At 41.4% G+C, this 10338-nt stretch overlaps 1 protein-coding gene across 1 annotated transcript; it reads right to left on the reverse strand.

Annotated features, from left to right (window-relative positions):
* Positions 1-4006: 4006 nt before the first annotated feature.
* On the reverse strand, positions 4007-4519 carry LOC111552244 (40S ribosomal protein S19). The gene has a single exon (XM_023226355.3). It carries the CDS (start codon positions 4479-4481, stop codon positions 4044-4046), a length of 438 nt encoding a protein of 145 aa, XP_023082123.1. The 5' UTR covers positions 4482-4519; the 3' UTR covers positions 4007-4043.
* Between the last annotated feature and the right edge of the window lie 5819 nt (positions 4520-10338).

Here is a 10338-nt window from a genome sequence, read left to right on the forward strand (position 1 = left end):
TCCTGGTTTTAAGTGATTCTCATGCCTCAGCTTCCCGGGTAGCCGGGGATACAGACGCCCACCACCATGAGGCGGCTAATTTTTGTATTTTTAGAAGAGGCAGGGTTTTGCCATCTTGGCAAGGGTGGTTTCCAACTCCTGACCTCAGGTGATCCTCCCACTTCGGCCTCCCAAAGTGCTAGGATTACAGGCGTGAGCCACTGCGCCCAGCTACTTGTGCTATTTTAAAGATAAAGTATCATGGTCACTCAGTAAGGAGGTGGCCAGGCTGGGTTTGGAGCACAAATCTGTCTGATGCTGGAGCACGTGCTCTCATGCTACACCAGCATATACTCACCCTCATGTTATGCCTTCTGCTGTAGTTCAACAAAGTTTATGCTTAAAAAATCTATTAATTTAATGTAGAGAAGTCCTAGGCAAAATAAAAACATTTTAATTTTTTTTTTCTAGCAAAGAAGGAAACTTACTTCAAAGTTCTTCAGTAATTGTGCATATCTCAGGAATTAATCTTTCAACTCTTGTATTGCCTGTATTCACTGTGGCATGTAAGAATTTAGCAATCAAAATATTAACAATAGCAATAATAGAAAGTACATATCTGTTTATTAAATGCAATATGCATCCAATTTTCAAAGAGTCTACAACTTACAAAATAACTAATTACACTGCAATCTCTCTCTCTCTCTGTCTTTGATGTACATTACTTTTAGTAAATGTCATCTGAGAAAGCACAGTAGTGATACATAACCCTTAGAATTCATGTGCTTTGGCAGAATCCCCTGGAAATAAAAGTCAAATACCAGAGAATTATCTGAACATTTGTCATCCATGAAGACTCACAGTCAAAACTATATCGTCTTGGTTTTAGGTTACATGTCTGGCAATACAGTTGATTGACTATTAATTCAATTACTTTTTACACTAAGAAAAAGACTGATCATTTCTTATGCTATGCCTCTCAAGAAAGAAGAAATTATAGAGTGGTGGCTGATTGCATGGACTTTAGGACTTGACTGATCTTTGTTCAAATCTGGGACGTACTAGTTGCATGACCTTGAGGAAGTCTACATCCCTAAACAGAGAGGTTCCTTGGAAAATGAGGACAATAAGAACAGTGTCTACTTCATGGAGTTTTTGTAAATATTAAAAGAGAAAATAGAGGTTGGCGCAGTGTCTAACACCTGTAATCCCAGCACTTTGGGAAGCCAAGGTGGGTGGATCACTTGAGATCAGGATTTTGAGACCAGCCTGGTCATCATGGTGAAACCCCATCTCTACCAAAAATATGAAAAGTAGCCCGGCATGATGGCGGGCGCCTGTAATCCCAGCTACTCAGAAGGCCGAGGTAAGAGAATTGCTTGAACCCAGGAGGCGGAGGTTGCAGTGAGCTGAAATTGAGCCACTACACTCCAGCCTGGGCAACAGAGCAAGACCCTGTCTCATAAATAAATAAATAAATAAATAAATAAATAAATAAATAAATAAATAAAGGAAATGCAGGTAAAGCGTTTAGCATGGTGTCAGGCACATAATCAGAGCATAGTAATGGGCAGGGGCTATTACCCTACATTTGTTCAAAAGCTTTACTGGGAAGGCCCCTAGAAAAGTGAATGAAATGGAAATAAACAGAAAGAAGAGAGGGTGGGTATGAGAGAAACAAAGATTTGTTGAAGGCCTACTTCATATCAAGAATCAAGCTACAGTAGTTACATAGCTTAATCACTTTCATCCTGCAACAACTCCTGGGGTGTGTGGGGTCACCCATTTCCCAAACAAGGAGGAAAGTAAGTTGGGGCCACATGGATGTGGAAGTGGAATTTGGATTCCTGTTTGCCAGACTCCAGTCTGCTCTTATTTTTACAACATGCACTTTGCTGAAGCCAGATGCTGAAGTGACTGGAAGTCAGGTTGTCTGTGAATTTGTATTCTATTCTATTTCTGGATCTTTCTTTCTTGTTTTCAAAAAAGCAGATTCTCCCAGGTATTTCTGATTGTTTCATTAATGTGATGTTATGTGTAAAGTACAAAATTAATTTATTCTCCTTTATTAATCATCCTTGGGGTGTGGGGTTAAAAATAATTGTCCCTGATTTCTCATGGGGTATTTAAAAATAATAAATTTCATGAGTTATTTTAGAGGGCAAGTCTCTAGATAAAATAATAATCCAATTTTAGAACTAGAAGAGCTTTTAGAGATCACCCAGGAGAACCTGCTCATTCAATACAGGAAGAGACCCAGGCTTAAAGAAAAAGACTTGTCTATGTTCTGACAGTGAGTTAATTGCAGGGTGGTCCAGACTCTTTTCCACAACCACCACCTTAGGCATTTTTTCCTCTCTGCCTGATGTGGAAGGAGGGAAGCATCATGTCTCCCTTCTACGGTTGTAGACTCCTCGCCAACTTCAAGATTTTCCAATTCAGTCTTGCAAACCTTCCTCTAATTTCACCCATAGTTAATAAAAGTAGTTTCTAACAGTAATAATAAGTGGACTTATTATGAGAAGTATCTATCATATATAAAATAGACCTGGTAGGTGGTAATTCTATTATTTTCACTGATTTTTCCCTCTATCTTTTCCTATTTCCAGGAAATAGGAAATAGGACAAAGTCCAGCAGAGTCTAGGCAGTTCATGCTCCAATGCATCCTCAAAATGGCAGAAGAGACACATGCAGAATTGGAAGGTTGGCTGTGCAATAGGTATCGGTTGAGAGGTCACAAGACAGAAAGCCCAGCCTAATAACACTCCAAACCAAATATGTGTCTCCAACATCTATGTCTCTATTTTTATTTGAAAAATAAAATCAGGAATCTTGCTAATTCTTTCAACAAATGTCCATTCATCTTTCAGCTTTAAAAAACAGTCAGTCAGTGTCACTGATGCTCGCAGTGGAATGGGAATATTATTTCTCTGGTCAATTGCAGATGTGAAAAAGGGCAGTAGCGCCCAAACTCTGCCTTATCAAGCAAAATATGCTGTGCACAGTGCTCAGGGGAGCTGTTAGGCTTCTCATTGTGCCCTTATTAGAAAGTGAGCAGGTGCCACACTGTGTACGCATTAGCAGAATACACTGAATGCAAGTTGCTGGCTCAGCCTATTGTGCTGATGAAGGCAAAGTGAGAGCAGGACCATTATAAAGACTCCTAGTCCCAGAGCATGAGCATGAGGAGGACTGAAGCACTATGTGCTACATATTTTTTTTTTTTTTTTAGTTTTGCAAATTTGAATTTCATTTATTCAAACATACATAACCCTATCATTAAACACCAGAAAAATACTCTCTAAAACTTCATCTGTCTTTAGAAGAATGCTTTCAATCCAGATCGGCCTTGCTGGTGGAATTCACCAAATCATAACTGTCAAGAGTCAAGGCATTTAATGGCCCACATGGGGTCCCTTCCAGAGAGACATTGGAAAAATGCAGAAAAGACTTTCCTTGCTTCTGCCAATAGCCCCTTAATTTAATTGTGTTGATTGTTTTCCAAAAGTATGGGAAAGAAAGGAATGATTTAAGAAACCAAGGGGTTTGGAAGTGAGGTCCAAGACCCCACAGACAGGAAAGGGCACCCTTTAGAGGCTGATTACATCATTCGCTGGCTGTCAAGGTCCCCAGTCTTATCTACCTCACAGGAGTGGCCTGAGTCCTATTTCTCAGCACTGTTTGATAAGATTTTATGCTAGTCAGAGAAGAAATAAAAATAATTTTTTTTCCATCATGCAAAAATTATTTGGGGCAGCAACACTGAACATTAAAACTGAGAATTTTTCTGAGCTCACAGTAATTAATGAGACCTTTTCAAGTTTTTCAAAATTTGTGAGTCTGCTTAAGGGAAAAGAGTCATTAACACAAGCAAAAAAGGAAGAAATTATTATTTGGTGCTCACCGGAAGCAATGGGTGTAGTATTTTATTTATTTATTTATTTATTTATTTATTTATTTATCATTCAAATCTGCTGGCTCCCAGCCTCTTCTTCTTCTTCTTCTTTTTTTTTTTTTTTTTTTTTAACGAATGAGGCAATTTATTAACCCAGCATGGTTTGTTCTAATGCTTCTTGTTGGCAGCTGCCACCTGTCCAGCGATTCTGTCCAGATCTCTCTGTCCCTGAGGTGTCAGTTTGCGGCCCCCATCTTGGTCCTTTTCCACCATTTTCAGCCCCTCCAGGGCTTGGAGGACCCGGCGAGCCACACTCTTGGAGCCTCGGCTGAAGTGGCTGGGCATGACGCCGTTTCTCTGACGTCCCCCATAGATCTTGGTCATGGAGCCAACCCCAGCGCCACCCCGGAGGTACAGGTGCCGCGCTGTGGAAGCAGCTCGTGTGTAGAACCAGTTCTCATCGTAGGGAGCAAGCTCTTTGTGCTTGGCTAGCTTGACGGTGTCCACCCATTCGGGGACTTTCAGCTTCCCGGACTTTTTGAGGAAGGCTGCTAGAGCTCTGACGAACTCCTGCTGGTTCACGTCTTTTACAGTAACTCCAGGCATCGTGCGGCATCCGCGCTGCCAGCCAGGGGACCAGCCTTCTTCTTATAGTAGTCTCAGGGGTTTTTTTAATTTGTTTTTTGGGTTTTTTTTTTTTTTTTTTTTTTTTTGAGATGGCATCTTGCTCTGTGGCCCAGGCTGGAGTGCAGTGGCGCAATCTCAGTTCGCTGCAACTCTGCCTCCCAGGTTAAAGCGATTATCCTGCCTCTGCCTCCCAAGTAGCTGGCATTACAGGCATGTGCCACCACGCTTGGCTCATTTTTGTATTTTTAGTAGAGACGGGGTTTCACCATGTTGGCCAGGCTGGTTTCAAATTCCTGGGCTCCAAGGATCTGCCCGCCTTGGCCTCGCAAAATACTGGGATTACAGGCTTAAGCCACCATGCCCAACCCAGGTTATTTTAAAAGGAAAGATTTGGCTCTCTCCTTAATCACATTCTCTTCTTGTATTTCCTGTCTACCACCATCCATTGTCTCTCTGATTCTCTAACATTCTGAACCTTCTTCCTGGTCCCTCTGAAATGCAATTCTGTCTATGCCTGTCTATAGTGCCCAGAGAAAAGCTTCTGAGGAGCTTCTGAGGAGATTGCAGTGGGTTGCTCTGGGAAACAACCCACTCAGAGGCTGCCTCTCGACTCTGTCAGTAAAGACCCAGTTGCTGACCTAACCCGTCCTCAGGTATGAAGGCTATTAAGGGTTTAGTCAAACAGGTCACTTGATGGCTGTAGTGGACATCTGCCCTTTATATCAGCCAGACATCTATCCCCTACTAAGAAACAGATATTTACTAAGATTGTCACTTGCAACAAGCAAGTGCTGAACTACGGGAAACTGCTATTACTGATTTGCAAAAATTAGTCCCTGGGGAGGACTGAGATGTTCCACTGAAGATTTACTGCAGAAGCTCCACTTCATGTCTTCCAACCTTTTTTTTTTTTTAACTTTTATTTTAAGTTCAGGGGTACATGTGCAGGTTTGTTACGTAGTAAACTTATGGACATTTGTTGGAAAGATTATTTCATCACTCAAGTATGAAGCCTAGTACCCATTCATTATTTTTCCTGATCCTCTCCCTCCTCCCACCATCCCCCCTCCAAGAGATCCCAGTGTGTGTTGCTTCCCTCTATGTGTCCATGTGTTTCTCAACATTTAGCTCCCACTTATAAGTGAGAACATACATTATTTGGTTTCTGTTCCCGTGTTAGTTTGCTAAGGATAATGACCTCCAGCTCCATCCATGTCCCTACAAAGGACATGATTTTATTCTTTTTTATAGCTGTATAGTATTCCATGGTGTATATGTACCACATTTTCGTTATGCAGCCTATCATTGATGGGCATTTAGGCTGATTCCATGTCTTTGCTATTGTGAATAGTGTTGCAATGAACAAACATGTGCATGTGTCTTCATAATAGTGCAATTTATATTCCTTTTAGTATATACCCAGTAATGGGATTGCTGGGTCAAATGGTATTTCTCTCTTTAGGCATTTGAGCAATCCCCACACTGTCTTTCACTATCAACCTTTTGAAAGCTCCTTCCACCTGCCCACTCATTCTCCACTTCCAAAATCCCACTCTGACATCTTTGGAGTTCTACATGACCTCCTCAGTGCTAGTCCTGTAAAAATCCTGCCATACTTTCCTTGTTGATGAACTGCATTTGTGAGTGTTTTCCCTTGCCCAGCAAGAGTAAATTTAACTTAACCAATCAATTATCCCCTAATGGCCTTGTGGGACTTTTGTCATTTCCTTCTGGAAAAAGCACCTTGAATTCTCTTGGGAGAACTCATCCATGGTCCCAATGCATGTGTTTCCAGGCATTACTGACTTTGCTCTCATTTCTAAGTGTGAACACATGACTCTGGCCTATGCAACTATCACATCCCTCTTGACAGATGAACCAGTGCTGGGTACATGATTCAAGTCAGACGATCAGAACGTCAACCTGAGGATAGTTCTAGAGCCATTGGTAAATAAGCATTTTTCCTTCCACTGGGGTTGCTAAGTCAGTGAACTGGAAACCTGGAGCTTCCTGAGGCCATTTTGAAACTGTACAAAAGAGGCTGCCTGAAACAGAGAAAAAGCAATTCCTAGGGACAACATTTTTGAGCATAGATCTTTCATGCTTGAACTCTGTTTCCCATAATATTGTTTCCAAGTATTTGCTCTTTCTCTGCAGTAGATCCCCACCCTGTGTCGTGATCTGTCCATATCCTAGGGAAGGAGCACATAAGATCACCTCATTGATGGACTTGGCCCACTGTACTTTAGCCAATGGGTTATAAATGTCCATGACATAAGCTTTATTTTACCAGAAGCTTTACTTCACATGGCAAATGTGATGTAAAGATAGCCCAGGGTCTTCTGCATTCCTGCCCTCTGCCATGAAAACAGCAGTTCTCCTATTGAAACTTTTTGTTCAACCTGCGTGCTAGACACCTACAACCCTCATGTATCTTTAGCAAGAAATACTGTTCTCATTGTAAGCCATCCAGATTTCTTGGAGCTGTTTCTCACTGTTGCAAAAACTAAAGCATCTTAGTTCATCTTGGCCTAGCATTGCCTTGATTTGACAATTCTAATCTCACACTTTTAAATGACAAGCTCCTTATTCCCTGCTGTCTGTCTGAATCTCCTAACCCCAAGTGGGAGAAGGGGCAAGAGGATCTGGGGAAGAAGGAGCCAGGGCTGGGAGGCCACCCTGAGACAGCATGAATTCAAAGACTCTAGTACCAGAAGACTCAGAAACAGCAGAAACAACACTGACTACAAAAGCCGGAGGAAAGACAGAAACAGCAACAAAGCTGTAAAGGTCCAGATCATATGTGAAGCAAGGAGCCAAGAATTTAGGACCTAGGGCTCAAAACTACTAAGGGTAAGAGAATTAAACCTGGCGGATCTGGGAATGGTGTAGGGTGGGAAAGTGAATCCTGATTACTTTGTTAAGTTCACATTAAACGTCCTTGATGGAGCAGAAATCACCTCTACTCCCATCCCCTCACATTTCCCCCAGTGCTGGGATGTCTCAGTGGGCTGCTTTGATGCACTTTAAGCCACTCCTAAGCTGGCAAGAAGATTCATTAACAGTTTTCCACCCCGTATCCTTTCAATCACCACTGGAAGTAGAACTGAGTGCAGTGCTGGCCAAAGTCCCATCTTTCTCTCCCGCGCGCCCAATTATTTCTTCCTTTCACGTGGTTGGTGTGGGAAGTTGGAATGGGGTGTTGGGGTTTCACATTGGGCTCTTTGTGGAGAAGCCCTGGAGAAAGCTGTAGAAAAAAGGACAGAATCCCATGGTGCTGACAGCCGAAGGTAGAATGCTGCAAATTTGATACATCTTATGCTTTCCATGAAGTTATATTTTCCCTAGTAGTAGTTTTCTTGATTTCAGAAACAGTGGGTTAGGCACAGTTGTCAGGAGGAAAACCAGCCAGGTCTTCAATTCAGATTGTCTCCCCTGAATTCTTTTCCTGTTTGCATTTGTGTTTTGCTATACTTGGCATTCCAGAGGGTGTCATGGTGGTGATCAGGAATGCTAAAAGCAGTGGGAGGGGTCATAGTTGCTATGAAATGGTGCTGTGGGTAAAGAGTACAATGAGCTGTTAAACCCCATTCTGTGTAATGGAAGGGTAGGTGGACCCATTATAAATAAAGCCTGTCAGATGTGCGGCAGTAAAGATGCTTTATTAGAAAGACCCATCTATAAGATCTATCCATGAGTGAAGAGTATGAAAGAGAAGAATGAGGGCATGTACACTTAGAGACAGAGACTTAGAACAATGCTCTTCAAGGCTCAAAATGAAGCTGAGATGCAGGTGCCAGGTAGTCTGGGGAAGTGAAAAACTTCCGTCATGTACCGTGTGGCTGCGGCTGATGTGGATGGAGTAAACTGTTGTAAGACAGGTGGGTGGTGGTGGGGGTGAGATTTCTAATACTCTGCATTTTGGTGACCTGCTACATGTACTAAATCGCTATGCTATTACATTCTGAACTCCTTTATACTTTTTTATTTATTGTTTTAACGTCCACTCCCCCAACTTAGCACAAGCATTGTTCTTTGTTTTGTGGGTGCTTGATAATTGCTGAATAATAAAAATTTTGGCAACAAATAATTAAATGAATGAATGACATAGATCTACACAGAAGAACTATCTGGTAAAAATAGCCTTAACACCAAGCTGTTTTCATAAAGTAGATTCATTTACAGATTTTTTATTATTGTTAGAGACAGAACTTCTTTTAATGAAAAAAATGTTAGATGATAGCCAGTAAAACACATTTAGTTGTTAATTCTGGGCTTAGAAGAAGAAAATACAATAAACAGGAATATCACCAACAGGTTTTACAACAATCATTTGAAAAGGCAGTCATTTTCCCAAGCAGTTCACATTTGATCACTTCCATTAAGGATTTCACACAAGGGAGCCATGGCATCTTTCTAACAAAGGCATCGGAGGTATTCAAGTCATTGTCATCTAATAGTAAAGCCCTTAATCCTGCCCGCCTACCTTCTAATCTTATATGGCAATATAGTTAGTTTGTAAAGCTAGAGAAAAACATGCATAGTTGACTAATTATTTAGGACTCCAGGGTAATTCTTAAAGGAGAGGGTGTTAATTCCCAGGCACCCCTCAGCAAGCCTCTCCTGATGTTTTTCTTGCATCAAAGTAAAAAGTTCATGTATCATTATAGGGTACAGTCTCTGAAGATCTATTCCATCTCAGAAAAAAATGCCTTTGAAGAATTTAGGCTACACACAGTCCCATTAATGGTGTATTGCACAAAGTAATTATGCACACAGAATCACTACATTTATAAGGAAGTTCGAACACTTTTGAAATGAGGGCTGTTAGTTTTTGTTTTGTTTTGTTTTGTTTTGCTCTTGGTAGCTTCCGGTACTATTATATTCATCCCATGACTGAAGATAGTCTTAGGGTTAATTTGTTAATTTTTAAATTTTGTGCTCCCGAAGAGCCAGTTACAATTAGGTTAGTAAAGCTTAATTTATTTCCATTTCTGTCCACCCAACAGGTTTGGTTAAACAGGACCAAAGCTAGTAATTAGAAACCAGAAAGTCTGCCACCCACCCACCATTAGTAAGGCAGGTACATGAAATTATTTTGGTAGTAGCAGAAATGGGTAGGTCTTTTTTTTTTTTTTTTTAAGATAGAGTCTCACTCTGTCACCAGCCTGGAGTGCAGTGGCTTTATCTTGGCTCACTGCAACGTCCAACTCCCTGGTTCAAGAGACTCTGTGCTTTAGCCTCCCGCATAGCTGGGATTACAGGCATGCGCCACCATGCCCAGCTCATTTTTGTACTTTTAGTAGAGATGAGGTTTCACCATGTTGGCCAGGATGGTCTCAATCTCCTGACCTCATGATCTGCCCACCTTGGCCTCCCAAAGTGCTGGGATTACAGGCGTGAGGCACCACGCCCGGCATGGGTAGGTCTTTATATATTCACATTATCTGACTGATTTTAGCTAACGGATGATAGCAATTGGGGAGCATAATATTTTGCTTCACTTAGCACAGCATTTTAATCTATCACCCGCTTAACAGGTATTCACTGAGATAACTTTACAAGGCACTGTAGGGATACACATCATAAAAAGTAATTCCTACCTTCAAGAAACTAATAATCTCTTGTTCTAACCAATGAAAAAGAAAATAAATGCTCAGTCCCTTTCTGATTCCAGGTCAGATCACCAGTCTTTTGGGAAATTTAATGAGAATAATGCTGGAAATGGGAACAAGAAGCTGGCTTTAGGAGACAGGAGGAGATAAGCAGTTGAGCTCCAGGTGTGCTTATTTTGAAGCGAGAGAGTGGGAACATTTGAATGGTAATATCCCAGAAA

Source organism: Piliocolobus tephrosceles, chromosome 8 (genome assembly GCF_002776525.5).
Source record: "Piliocolobus tephrosceles isolate RC106 chromosome 8, ASM277652v3, whole genome shotgun sequence".
Taxonomy (NCBI): Eukaryota; Metazoa; Chordata; class Mammalia; order Primates; family Cercopithecidae; genus Piliocolobus; species Piliocolobus tephrosceles.